Consider the following 14,719-nt stretch of genomic DNA (forward strand, 5'->3'; position numbering starts at 1 on the left):
AGGCGTTGTCTCGTGTGTCTGGGCAGCGATCACACCGAGGCTGCGTTTGTGGATGGTTCATGTTCTCATTGCGAGAACATGACCATGACAACGTTGCGGTCACGGCTTGCTTACAACCGTAAGCAAGCCACTCTAGCCGCCCCCCGCGTTGCTCCTTCTTCCCACGGGATTGAGGACGATGCGGCTGGCGATGGAGGTGATTTGGGGATGGCAGCGGGTGCAGCTCTGCCGGGTACGCCCCCTCGGACCACCCGCGCCCCAGCACGCTCGTTGACTCCCGTCCCCGCTCGAGGTGGCGGCGACTCACCTCACAGCCAGTCTGCCTACCCTCTTGCGATGGAAGCAGATGAGTTCGCCGCGACATCGGAGGGCGTGGGCTCTGACACTGAGGGCTCCTCTGGGCTGCCGCCTTCGGGCTTGCACGCCCAGCAGGAGGCCGACGCGCAGATGTCCGATATGCTTTCCCGGGCAGCCAATAGCGTGGGCCTGGATTGGAACCCTCCATCCTCCCCGCAGCCATCACGGCTAGACGATTGGTTTTTGGGCGTGGGGCGCCGCTCACAGCCTCGCCCCCCCCCCCAGTACCTTTCTTACCGGAGGTGCATGATGAGCTGACGTCTTCGTGGAGAGCACCAAAAAGAAAAAAAATAAAAATAGCCTCTCCACTCATCCGCCCTCGCCACCCTCGACGGCGGAGCGCGCCACGGGTACACGGAGATCCCCCAGGTGGATAGAGCTGTTGCGATCCATCTATGCCCCGGAAGCACTACCACCTGGCGGGGCCGCCCTGTACTCCCTTCCCGGTCCTGTAGAGCAACATCCTCGCTCACCGCGAAGGCCTACAGCGCTACCGGACGCGCCGCTTCCGCCCTGCATGCCATGGTTCTCCTGCAGGTCCACCAAGCCAAGGCACTCCGCAACATGCACGGGGGTGGCCCTGATCCCGACACACTGCAGGAACTGCGCTCAGCGACCGACCTGCGCCCTGAGAGCGACGAAGGTCACAGCGCAGGCACTCGGGCAGGCGATGGCCACTCTGGTGGTCCAGGAACGTCAGCAATGGCTGGACTTGGTTGAGATGCGTGAAGCCGACAAGACTCGCTTCCTCAACGCCCCTGTCTCCCAGTTCGGCCTCTTCGGCGACACCGTGGAGGACTTTGCCCAGCAGTTCTCCCTGGTGAAGAAGCAGACGGAGGCCATTTCTCACATCATGCCGCGCCGCAAGCCTGCCGCCACGGCCCAGGCCCCATCTGCTCGCCGAGGGCGTCCTCCTGCGGCCAGAAGACTTTCTGCTCCGCCCCAACCTGGGCCCAGCTCTCAGCCCCAGCGTCGAGCAAACTGCAGGAAGCGTACGCCCCCTGCCTCACGGACCCCGTCGAGGACCCGGAAGGCTCCCAAACGTCCCTGAGACAGCGGACCCAGAGGACGAGAAGTTAGCTCCGGAGATGGTGAGACCGCTCCGTCCCCCGGTGGAGGGCCGGGAGGAGAATCTTGTGTTTTTCATTTGCCGCACCCCCGACGGGGGCTGCGGTACCCAAATTCTCAATAAAAGAGCTATTTCCTTTACCTCTGGGTCACATGGCCCGCAAATGCCGTTCTCACGGCACTTGTGTTTCAGGCCTCAACAGTCCCGGCGCCCAGGATGCGGTGCTCCCGCCCTCAGCCCCACGACTGTTCCCCGGCCGGCCGGTTCAGACGAGTCCAGAGGACGCCGACATCAGACCTCCTCCTCTGTCACGAACCCGCCCCCTTCCTGGGCGTTCGTTCCTCCGCAGTGCACGGCGAACATGCCCTCTCCCTGCGCGAGGAAATCGCCTCCCTTCTAATCAAGGACGCGATAGAGCCTGTCCCTCCAACCGAAACGAAGAAGGGTTTCTACAGCCCTTACTTCATTGTACCCAAGAAAGGCGGTGGCATACGACCGATCTTGGACCTGCGAGTTTTCAATCGGACCCTGTCCAAACTCCCGTTCAAAATGCTCACCCAGAAACAAATTCTATCTGGCGTTCGGCATCTAGATTGGTTCGCAGAGGTAGACCTGAAGGACGCGTACTTTCACGTCTCAATTCGCCCTCGACACCGACCCTTTCTACGGTTCGCATTCGACGGCCAGGCGTATCAGTACAAGGTCCTCCCCTTCGGCCTGTCTCTGTCCCTCGCGTCTTCACGAAGGTCGCAGAGGCGGCTCTTGCCCCGCTAAGAGGAGCGGGCATACGCATACTCAATTACCTCGACGATTGGCTCATTCTGGCCCCCTCGCAGGAATTACTATGCACACACAGAGACCAGGTGCTCGAGCACCTCCGCCGCTTGGGGCTTCAGGTCAACTGGGAGAAGAGCAAGCTCACCCCAGTCCAGAGCATCTCTTTTCTCGGTTTGGAGTTAGACTCAGTCTCAATGACAGCACGTCTCTCCAACGAACGTGCTCAGTCAGTGCTGGAATGCCTCGCTTCCTTCAAGCCAGGCACCGTGGTCCCGTTGAAACGTTTCCAACAGCTCCTGGGGCATATGGCATCCTCCGTGGCGGTCGCGCCACTGGGGTTGATGCATATGAGACCACTTCAGCATTGGCTCCAGACTCGAGTCCCGAGACGAGCATGGCGCCACGGCACGCATGGCGTGGAAATTACCACTGCCTGCCTCCAAACCTTCAAACCCTGGACAGACCTCTGCTTTCTTCGGGCAGGGGTACCCTTGCAGCAGGTGTCCCGTCGCGCTCTGGTTACAACCGACGCCTCCAAATTGGGTTGGGGCGCCGTGTGCAATGGGCGCGCAGCCGCAGGCCGGTGGAACCAAGGCCCGCTGCGCTGGCACATCAACTGCCTAGAGCTGCTGGCCGTTCGTCTTGCCCTGAAGAAATTTCTTCTGATGATTCGTGGCAAACATGTCCTGGTCAGGACAGACAGCACCACGGTGGTGGCTTACATAAACCGCCAAGGCGGAGTACGCTCCCCCCACATGTCACAGCTCGCCCGTCGTCTCCTCCTGGAGTCGCTGCACGCCACTCACATCCCCGGCAACCTCAATGTGATAGCGGACGCGCTGTCAAGACAAACCTTGCCTGGCGGAGAGTGGAGGCTCCACCCCCAATCGGTCCAGCTGATTTGGGACAGGTTCGGCAAGGCCCAGGTAGACCTGTTTGCCTCCCAGGAAACCTCCCACTGTCCGCTCTGGTATGCCCTCACAGAGGCTCCCCTGGGGACAGATGCTCTGGCTCACAGCTGGCCCGTGGGGCTGCGCAAGTACGCTTTTCCCCCAGCCTTCCTTTTTGCACAGGTGCTATGCAAGGTCAGGGAGGACAAGGAGCAAGTCACTCTGGTGGCCCCCTACTGGCCCAACCGGACGTGGTTTTCAGATCTCACGCTCCTTATGACAGCCCCTCCCTGGCGAATTCCCCTGAGGAAGGACCTTCTTTCTCAGGGACGGGGCACGCTCTGGCACCCGCGCCCAGACCTCTGGAAACTCCACGTCTGGTCCCTGGACGGGACTCGGAGGGTCTAGCCGGCCTACCTTTAGCCGTCATAGACACTATTAACCAAGCCAGAGCCCCTTCGACCAGGCATCTTTACGCCCTGAAGTGGCGTCTGTTCGCGAACTGGTGTTCTTCCCGAGCCGAAGACCCGCAGAAGTGCGCAGTTAGGTCAGTGCTCGTGTTTCTTCAGGAGGGGCTGGAGAGGAGGCTGTCCCCCTCCACCCTCAAGGTGTATGTTGCTGCTATCGCAGCCCACCATGACACGGTAGACGGCAAGTCTCTTGGCAAGCACGACTTAATCGTCAGGTTCCTAAAAGGTGCCCGGAGGATGATTCCCTCCCGGCCTAACCTATTTCCCTCCTGGGATCTCTCGGTCGTCCTGAGGGGACTCCGGAGACCCCCTTCGAGCCGCTTGACTCAGTTGGACTCAGGGCCCTCTCTCTCAAGACTGCCCTGCTGATCGCGCTCGCCTCCATCAAGAGGGTCGGGGACCTGCATGCGTTCTCTGTTAGCGACGCCTGCCTGGAGTTCGGTCCGGCAGACACTTTTGTGATCCTAAGACCGCGACCGGGCTACGTGCCCAAGGTTCCTACCACACCCTTCAGGGATCAGGTGGCGAACCTGCAAGCGCTGCCCCGGGAGGAGGCAGACCCAGCCCTCTCACTGCTGTGTCCGGTACGTGCCTTACGTATTTACCTGGACCGCACACAGAGCACCAGACGCTCTGAGCAGCTCTTCGTCTGCTTTGGGGGACAGCAGAAAGGGAACGCTGTCTCCAAGCAGAGACTCGCCCACTGGGTTGTCGATGCCATTTCCCTGGCTTATCACACCCAGGCCGTGCCCCCCCCTTTGCGGGTCCGAGCCCACTCCACCAGGAGTGTTGCGTCCTCATGGGCACTGGCTAGGGACACTGCCCTAGCAGACATTTGTAGAGCTGCGGGCTGGGCAACACCTAACACTATTGCGAGATTCTACAATCTCCGAGTTGAGTCAGTTTCGTCCTGTGTTCTCTCAGGTACCGAGCCCGTAGAACTCGGTGACACGCCGATGATCTGACCGGGTGGATCGCTTGCACCCAGCGCCCTTCCCCCTAACCAGGGGAAACAGTGCGCCTTCTTCCCAGGAGATCCCAGGCTTGGGACACTGGTTGGCTCCTCCCCTAGCCCTTGCGGGTCGCAGTTCTGCGGAGGGACTCGCCGACCCAAACCACTGCGGGTACCGCTAGCTACCCTGTACTGGTATAGGGGCCCCACAGGTAAGGCCTCCTGCTCGGACTCCCCCTGTGTGTAAAACCACGGTTCTGTCCCCTCACGTGAGTTGACGCCGTGTTTCCCTTAGGCAGTCACAGCTGCCTCAGGTGCCGTGCTGTATGCTCCCCCCTCTCTGAGGCTGGTGCTACCACTGCACTACTGTTCCGCATAAGGCCTAGGTATAGGCCATGCGATGTATGTGCCACTCAAATTTGCCTCCCCTCCGGGTAGGTGTGGCCTCCGCAGGGTCTTCCCCGCCCTACCAAGGGCTAAGACCCCCTTCCCTCAATGCGTGTAAGGGCCCCGGCCGTAGTTGCTCTATGCGAGAAACATAGAGAGAAAAGAGGCCCAGCCAGGCTGGCCCGTTCCCATGTTGGCGGCCGTCACCTTGTTCCTTCCTCCGGGGTAACGATAAGGAATCCTGATGGCTTAAATGGGGCATTGGGGAAGGGTACGTGCGGCTGATACAGTTGGTCGTTCTGCACATAGGAATACCTGCTCGCTCCTGTATCAGCGGATCACGTACATGGCTCAGCGCATGGCGCTTTTTAAGTGGACCCCTAGTGTCGTTCTCTGACACAACGTAAGAGAGCGACAGAAGGGGAACGTCTAGGTTACGTATGTAACCTCAGTTCCCCGATGGAGGGAACGAGACGTTGTGTCCCCCTTGCCACGTCGCTGAGCCGAGCCCCTGTTGTGGCCGGACCATTTCCGGCTCCTCAGAAAAATCCTGAATGAACTCCCGTATTTGCGCCGCTTAAATACCCGTATGTCCGGGGGCGGGACATGCAAATACTGGCTGCCAACTCTCATTGGCCTTTTTTCATAGTACAGAGGTGAATATCGGCTCTCAAGAGAGACCCCTAGTGTCGTTCTCTGACACAACGTCTCGTTCCCTCCATCGGGGAACTGAGGTTACATACGTAACCTAGACGTTTCTTTGTAAGAAGAACATTTCACGAGTAGTCCCAATAAAAGTCCTTTAAAATCTTATTTCCATGCTCTGAGTAGGATTTTACAACAATTCAGCATCAGGACAGTGTTCTCATTGTACATTTGCTACAATAATAACTCTCATAAGTGATTAAGTATGTTCGGCATAACAGACCTTGGCTTTATGCAGGGTGTCGAGTGAAGCTCCCAGGTCATCCACCTCTAGCCTGAGGCTCTGCTTCTCTTTCTCCAGTTTGGCTCGAGTTCTCTGCAGGCCCTCGCACTGCTCTCCCAGTTCCGCCAGAGCATCACTGTGACGTTTCCTCAGCGCCGCTGTCACCGCCTCTGCTTGGACTGATGACTCCTCCAGCTCTCTCCTGAGCCTCTGCAGCTCTGCCTCACGCTTCTTATTCATCTCCATCTACACAGAGAAAGACAGACAGAGATTTCAAACCAAGTAAGTTACCCTCTTTCTCTTTCTGTGAACACACTAATATAACTTATTATCAAATGGTCTCCCTTCTATACTTTAAACACTCATGAAAATGCATTATGGATGCTTCATATGAAATCATATGTGCCAATGAAAGAAACACACCATCGGTGCTCCTTCTTTCACTATGATTATTCTGATATAGATGACTGACCATTGCTTTGATTTGTGACTTGTTTCAAGCTACTGCATTTAGAGCCAGCATTTGGGAAGTGAACATTTTGACAAATTTTGCAAAACGAACTGTAATATGATAATAATTGTTGCGTTGCTCTACGTGTTCAGCTTACTGGCGCTGCTTGTGCAGCTCTGTCTGACACTCTATCTATACCGGGAGCGTCCATTGATGCAACGGCTTGAGGCTGTCTAAACTGGACACGTCAACACGTACGTTCTAAACTGTTTAATTTGTGTAATAGAGCCAGCGTGTGCAGTGCAAAATGGGCAGGGACATCCTATTGTTGGCATGATGGACGCAGCGCAGTGTAGATAGCATCATTGATTATAATGGGTTTCTATCCCATCATGCAGCCTTGATGGTTATGTCATACAGATGTCTCAGAGATCAAAGTCTACAAGTTTCAGCGTTTTGATTTTCCCCTCAAGTAAGTGTCGCTTTCACAACTGTCACGTCCGTAACAATGGGCTTTCACTGCAAATATCACATCCGTAATGCTGGAATTGACATTGTAGTTCTGTGATTGGCCAAAATGCTCAGCTCGACTTCTCTGAACTCCTCTTTTTTTCCCTGTGGAACCCAGAAGCTTACCTCTGGCCTACTTTCTTTAAGATCTGAATTTCTGCATTTTGAATATTGAATTCTATATTGAATTTTTAATATTTAATTTCTTCTGCTGTAAATGTTATAATTAGAATATCTATGAAATACACCACTGAAAATTAAATTTAGCTAAATACTGCATGTCTGGAATTCAAATTCACAAAATTAAAATATTTTTGTCATAGATTTAGCTCCATACAAATGTAAACAAAATGTTCTTGAAAACAAAATACATTGAAATGTATTAAAATGACCATGAACTTTTGATTTACAAATGGCTTTTGAATTTCAATAGTCACATGCTCTCAGCAGCCAATATTTAAAAAGCCAAAACCAAAACCAACCTACAGTTGAGAACTACCAGTTTTAAGAACAATGGTATTGCCATCTGATACCATTCCTGAATCATAATACTGCCATGTAGTTTTCTGTAAGGGCAACAATTATAAAGAGTTTTTGTGTACCTGAGAGGCTGTGGCTCCCCCTGCTTCCTCCAGTCTGTCAGTCAGGTCATCCAGTTCACGGGTCAAGTCAGCTCGCTGCTTTTCCACCTACAAAAGAAAATGAACTTGAATTTGCAGTGCTTTTGTTGCTTTGTAATACTAGCTGACATCAATACTTATTTAACTAGCCTAACTACATACAGGATAGATGCTAAATCTAAATGCATAATTTTTGGAGGTGTTCCACTTTAACTTGAGATGAAAAAGAGACAATCCATTTTCAGGTCAGGGCACGAGTATGTGTGTACAGTTAAAGTGGGGCTGGTGACAGATGTGGGGATGTGATTAAAACCAACCATAACGGTCTAGTTTGATGGGTTAGACTGAAAAACATTTGCGCTTACTCTCTTAAGTGCAGTGGAAAGTAAGTGGATAGATAGCTCATTTGTACAAAAATGTGCTAAATGTATGAAGACACAACCACATAGCAACACTGAATGCAAATAACCCCTTCATTTAGTATTTGATGATGATCAGCTTAGTTAATATGAACTGATCTTATTTCATGGTTGCAGTTAAAAAAGAAAAAAAAAGGGCACTACAAGTGTATGACACACTTAAAAATGTGAGCAAATTATGCTACTTGCACATGTTTAATTAAAACCTGACATTATGTTATAGAAAGTCAATAAAGTCTAAAACACGAAGAACACCAAGACCCACAAGGCCAATAACTGATTCATACGTTCAACATAAACCAATAATAACATTTTAACCAAACACACATGCAGATGATGTTTGCCGATCCCATTGTTGAAACGAGCAATAAATATCCTCACCGACTGCTGTCGAACAGATGGTTTGTAAAATGAACAAACAAGAAATTTGATTGTACTACAACACATGAAAGCATATCTTGAACACAAAAAAAGCTAGTGGCTCTCAAATTGTGGTCTATGATGTATTCAAAGTGGTCTGCAAGTTGATTGGCTGATTAAAAACCAAAACACCCAAATAAATAAAATCATTATACTTAATAAAAGCACCAACATTGAATCAATCGATTGATTAATTAACTCATAACAGTAAATTAACTAAATGTTTTAACATTTAAAGTGTTTCTGTTCTCACTTCAATAACATAACTGACAGTTATATATCAGTGTATGAAAGTGTTCAGCTCCTTAGCTAGCCAGAACCAAACTAATCATCAGTGAATTTGGCAGCAGTTGTTTGCAAGCTACAAGCTACTCATAATATAAAGTAGTTAAGCTATAGTCAAGATACTCTTTTGAAAAAGTAGTTCGCTACACAAGTGTAACGTAGTCAATGGAAAGGAAGCGAGAACCGGCTTGACGATATAAATAATAGTTTAATATAAATTTAAAACAGAAGACACAAACACACATGACGGACATGTCCGTAAACGATCTCTCTCTCCCGCACAATCCTCTGCAGTTTGCCTTTATCCCTCTCGGAGGCTTGATTAGCCCGATAAGGGACCAGGTGTGTATAATCAGGACCCGGCAACGCCCTCCGCCTTAAGCTACTTAATGAGGCCATTTTTACAATGTTATTATCAAACCAATAATGTTAATAACAAAATGTACACTGATAACATTTATTAATGATTGTTTTAGTTAAATAAATCGAATGAATTTAAATGTATTTAATACATTTCATGAATAGTAACATTAATACAGTTAATAATGGACATAAAATAAAAACAGAACAGATCAGACGCCTTTAAAAAAAAATATTTAGCCTCCTGCTGTGCCAAGGTGTAACCTACCTCCCTAAAGATCTAATTTGTATGTCAAACACTTCTTGGGCTGATGTTTTGTGCTTGTCACATAATATTGAGTATGGATCATACTGTACATGAATAGATTCTCCCCTCACCTGTGTTCTTGTTTATTGTATATATTGACTTTTTTGCCATTGACATGCAAGTTTCAGCTGTACAGGTCACATACAGACATTACTCTACAAAAATGTCCTGGAGATTTAGGGTACGTTTACACGACAACGATGTACTAAAAACTGAAAAGTTTTTCCTTTGGGTTTTTTAAAAGTTTTGCATGCAGACGACAACGTTGTCAAAACAATCCCCATTCACACGAATCCGCAAAAGCTACTAAAAACGCTGTATTATGCATGCCAGGCCAGTAGTTGGCGATGTCACTTTGTAAAGAAACACTACATGCCTGCGCACATAAGAATTCTTCTACAGAGCGGTGAATACAAACAATGAAGATGGTGAAAGCATTGAGCAATTTGGTCAGGACAGAGGATGAGGTTTTAAAACACTGTTTTAAAAGCAGCTGAGCTACTGCCAAGCTACTGTTAAATGTAGTTATGTTAGTACATTGCTAATTGTGGTTAGCTACTCCCCAACACTGGTTAATCAAAAGCATTGCTGCTGAAATCGGTCTATGCTTACTGAAATTTGAATCACTGCCCCCTGTGACTGAAGCAGGAACTGTCGTTGAGCGCATGTCTAATGCCACATGTGAGTTTCAGGTTCCTTGTAAAATTTCCACAGAATCGCATCAAAATCAAGTTGTACTTTTAGTTGTAAATTATGTAATACAGTCAGGGCTGGACTGGGAAGATAAATCGGATTTTACATGGTACTGGTAAATTGCTGTCCTCTTTTGTTGTCCGTTATGCATAAGCACCTTATTTTAGCTTATCACGGCCCATTTGGCACATTTCGCGGCCGACCCACCGGCCAGCTCGGTTCTCCCGATGGCCAGTCTGCCCCTGATCGGCCCCAAAGTGCGTCGGGCCACAGGGAAAATACCCGGTATGCCAGATTACCAGTCCAGCCCTGAATAGTCAACAGAAATACATATTTTATTAACTCTACCCCCAACCATCGGATCCACAGAATTGCCAGATATTGATATCCGTATGATCATAAACTAATGATAATATGGTCTAATGGCAATTTAATTTTCAGGGAGCAGGTGTACTTTTGGCTTGTGTATTTGCATGGGTGGGGTTAAAATTCCTTTGTGGAAGACCTCTGGAATATAATGCTGTCAGTTTCTCTTGATGTCTGATGCTATCTGTGAAAGAGAGAAGAAAGAACAATGTGATGTCTGTCTGCAGCTGGTATGTGTTAGATCCGCAGGAGGGTGGGTCTTGTGGGGGTGGGGGTGGGGGGGTGGTCCATGAAGTCAGGTAAAGGGACAGAGAGATAAAGGTATGCATGTCGGTGCTTGACTCTCACACTCTACAGTGGATTAGGAATAGCACAGCTCCATTAGGAATGCCACCCAACATACTGTAAAGACATCTTCATGTATATAGCCAAGAGGCATGTCACTCTGTAAGGCAATATTCATGCACATGTTTTATTAGACATTTTTTTGCTTAGAGCAATAAAAAGATCACAGTGCTCAATAATGTCACCTTTTAAAAGGTAACTATCTCCGGTAGCTTGCAACACAAGTACCTATAAGTGCTGGGCTTTAGCCATCATGACATGAATAGATGTGCTTTGCAAAGATTTTAAGCTTGTTTATGGGTACAATGCTTTTATTTTTGGTCATCCAGACAAATGAAAACTGATTACTTAATGAAAGTCAATATCAGATTTGGTTTCTATGTAAATGAGTCTTAATAAAAAATATGCTTTTTTTTTTATTTATTTTTTCAGCAGCAAAGCGTTTGACCTACTGTTTCCTAATTCAGTGTAATCAATCTATCTGTCCGTCTGGTGCAAATAATGCTATTACCATCCACGAAAAGCAGGTAGTAAATGGAATTGTATTAAAGAGAGATGTTTGTGTACAATTTTTATAGCTGCATAGTGTAGTCAAGTGCCTGGATAACAGTGGTGTTGTACAGTCCAAATTTAGTATGCCACATCATAGTGGTCTGCTGCATTCTCCACAACCTAGAACCATCCTATTGGCTGAGGAATGTTGCCCTGCAAATGGCACCTACCAAAGATTCTTGTGACTGTAATTGCGTAATTATTGCATAATCACTTCATTGAGACAGCTTGTGCAAATAAACAATGCTATCAGTGAACACAATTCTTTCTCAGAGATTTACCCACTCAGACTTTCAGTGCCTGTATCCATCAGACTGCTGTCATATGGCTACTGTCTGCTTAACTGCAGATTACATGTCTCTAAGGGACAGTTTGACTGACATGAGTTGGGCTGTGACAAGGGTTGCCCCCTCTGCTGATTTGAAACAAACTGGCTGTATTATTCCAGGTGCAGATGATTTGGGCTGAACCAGAGGCGTAATCCCTGCCCCCCCCCCTCACCCTCACCATCCACAGGGTGTCTGCTCCTACACTCTCTGCCCCTCAGAGCTAATACAACTAAAACCAATGCCATACTTATTCCACACAGCCCCTGACATGACCTCCCTTCCACCTGATACTTGATACCTTTCTAATCTGTTCAGGATTAGGAGTGCTTGCTACACGGCCATATTACCATATCAGACCAGATGGCTGTCATCAATCGCAATTAATTCATTTTCATTGCGAGGTCAAGACTTTAATACTGTGTTACATGTCATATCCCACTCAAAAAATGTTGCACATAGAAGGTGGTGTTGGGGAGGATATTTAGAAAATGTATCTTGCCAAATAATGTAGATAAACAGTTTCAAGCTAGCCTTTTGCAAACATAGTTAACAACACTAAGCTACTGCACTAGAAACAAGTAGATAACTACATAGAAGCAATTTAAAGGCAAAATATCATTATATACAGCCATCTATTTCTAATGATATCTGATCATCTAATTTAAAATCAGAGTCATATATTATGGCACAAACTAATGGGCATAATTCTCAAAGTAAGCAGCATTTAACTGACAAAATATTTTGCTATAAAAAATAACACAAAACAGTAGCACTGATGCAAGTGTTTTGTCACATTGCTACTTGATAGAAAATATAGCTTGTTCCTTAAAAAGCGGCACTATTTTGAAAACTGCAGAACTACTGTGACACCACTGAAAAAGCTAAGTTAATAGCATCTGTAGTTTTTTGCCTTGCACTACTTTTTCCTTATGCTTTAAAGGAGATTTTGAAGGTTGACGTTAGCCTCAAATGGTTTCCAGGTACATTTAGGTACTTTATAAATGTAAGTGCCACAAATACCTCATCAGTCAAAAAGTCCCAGATAAGCTAATGACATTCAGTGTGCTGGGACTTGCTTATCTGAAAATCCTTTGGAAAAAGATCTAAACTAAACTTGTGTGTTTAGGGGATGCTGGGCTGAAAAAGAGCTTCAAGTCCATTAAAAAACATAGGACATTCATTAAAAGGATATTTAACCCAAACATTTATGTTATGTCATCATTTCTTCACCCTTATGTTGTTCCAAACCCAAAGTCTTTTTTTTACCCCCACAGTGGAACACAGAAGAGTTAGGAGAACATGTTAGGAGAACATTAGCCTTATTTACAATTCACTTTCATTGTATGGAGAAAAAAAAAGATGTAGTGAAAATGATTGGTGATTGATGCTAACTGAACGATCTGCCTTTTATCACTTTTATATCTCATGGTAGAAGGAAAGTCTTTCTGGTTTAGGACAACTAGGGTGATTAAATGATGACAGAATTTCATTTTTGGGTGAACTATCCCTTTAAGGTTGTGCTAGCATTCTTTGTTGTACCTTGGACCGTAGGCCTCTCTCTGCCTCCAGTTCTTCCTCTAGTTCCTCAATACGGACCTGTGGGATAAAAACAGGTTGACATTACTCTGGGCCTTTACAGAACACACATACAATTATAGTACATGCTTGGAATACTGTAGTATATAGTACACAGCTTAACATTTACTCATGAAATTATAACATGAACTTATTAAGAATTATTGATGCATGGCATGCTTCCATTTTTGAAAACATTCTGCTAACATTCTATGTTATCTCTACATATTCTTTTCATATCAGAAAAAAAAAATTACAGACATTATTTTTGCAATTCTGTTTGGTGATGCGTGTGGTGCATTACACACTTCGGCTTTAATGATGGAAAGGCTGTAGCTTTTATCATGTTATCAAGCGAATATTCATGCTCATTTTATTATGCATTTTGACAATACTTTTTAGCTAAGCAGGGGGAAAGAATGTTTTCTGCCAAATGGACACAGTGGATACAATGCAACAAAATGAGCCAATTTTACTTTATAATTTTTTGTTTTGTATTGTAATAAAAAGAATATCAACAACATAGAATTTATGATATTTTGAGAATTTGATAATGTTTAAACATGATTCCACCACACATTTGACATATTCTAACAGCCTTGTTTTTTTGCATTAATTTATATGCAGAAAAAAACTCCTTTCTTTCTATAGTAAATAAGTCCAAATCTAAGATAAGGTCTCCAATCAGGGTGGCGGTATAATCATACAGTGTGCAACCACAGAGGAAGACTGAACAGCCAACTAGATGGGACATGCTGGAATTCTTGTGAAAATATCACAAAGCAAGTATTCAAGGTCAAGTCTTTAAAATACTTTTTCGTGAACAAACAACAAACAAGTACAGTAAATTTACAGTAATCATTTATCACATTCTAATTTTTTAAATTATAATATTACAAATAACGAGGGGGAAACAAACAAAAAATGCACTATTTAAGATGTAAATGTCAGTAATGACATTCCTATTGACATAAATTTAAGACTACAAGTGCAAGCACCATCATAAATGTCTTGTGGCACAATATATCTTTTTTACATATCTTTATGTCTGCAGCAGGAAGTTTGTCTGAACTGTATAGCTGGAGGACATCCCATAACATACATGCTGACTACCTGAGATCAAACTAATTCAGCACCCCACACACACACACACACACAGAGAGAGAGAGAGAGAGAGAGAGAGAGAGAGAGAGAGAGAGATTCAACTCAAACCCAAAGGCCTAAATGACTCATTCCTACTTCAAAATAGCTGAATTGTAAAACAAATTATAGTTCATGACATTGATATTTTGATATTTTTTGCAAGAAAGGACAAGCAGAATTTGGCCGATACAAAGCACAACACATCCAACAAGAAGGTGCAAAACCGCAAACCATGAAAAATGAAAGAAAGCCAGTGAAGAAGAGTACTCACATGCCAGCGAAGGACTTCAGCAGAGAGCACAGCCATGACCAAGCAGCAGTCACACCGAGTCAAACTGGCACACACACACACGCAAACACAAGCTCACCTCGGCAGGCTGCAAGAAAATCCACACCCCCTTTACACTAGCATAGCAAATCTCCAAACTCTCTCTACACAATCCATAAACTTCTATTGTTTTTATACAAAGCTATAATTACTGTAATGATCTATAACCCACAACCTAACACTTTC

At 46.4% G+C, this 14,719-nt stretch overlaps 1 protein-coding gene across 1 annotated transcript in view; it reads right to left on the reverse strand.

The window, feature by feature from the left end:
- Positions 1-14,719, reverse strand: part of LOC127633694 (myosin-16-like) — an 84,840-nt gene that overhangs the window by 15,742 nt on the left and 54,379 nt on the right. The window contains exons 8-10 of the mRNA XM_052112950.1: positions 13,027-13,083; positions 7,394-7,480; positions 5,831-6,076 (exon numbers count right to left, since the gene is read on the reverse strand). Of these exons, the coding sequence (XP_051968910.1) occupies positions 5,831-6,076; positions 7,394-7,480; positions 13,027-13,083 (390 nt within the window). The remainder of the gene's footprint in view (positions 1-5,830; positions 6,077-7,393; positions 7,481-13,026; positions 13,084-14,719) is intronic.

This window comes from Xyrauchen texanus, chromosome 40 (assembly GCF_025860055.1).
Source record: "Xyrauchen texanus isolate HMW12.3.18 chromosome 40, RBS_HiC_50CHRs, whole genome shotgun sequence".
Lineage (NCBI taxonomy): Eukaryota > Metazoa > Chordata > Actinopteri > Cypriniformes > Catostomidae > Xyrauchen > Xyrauchen texanus.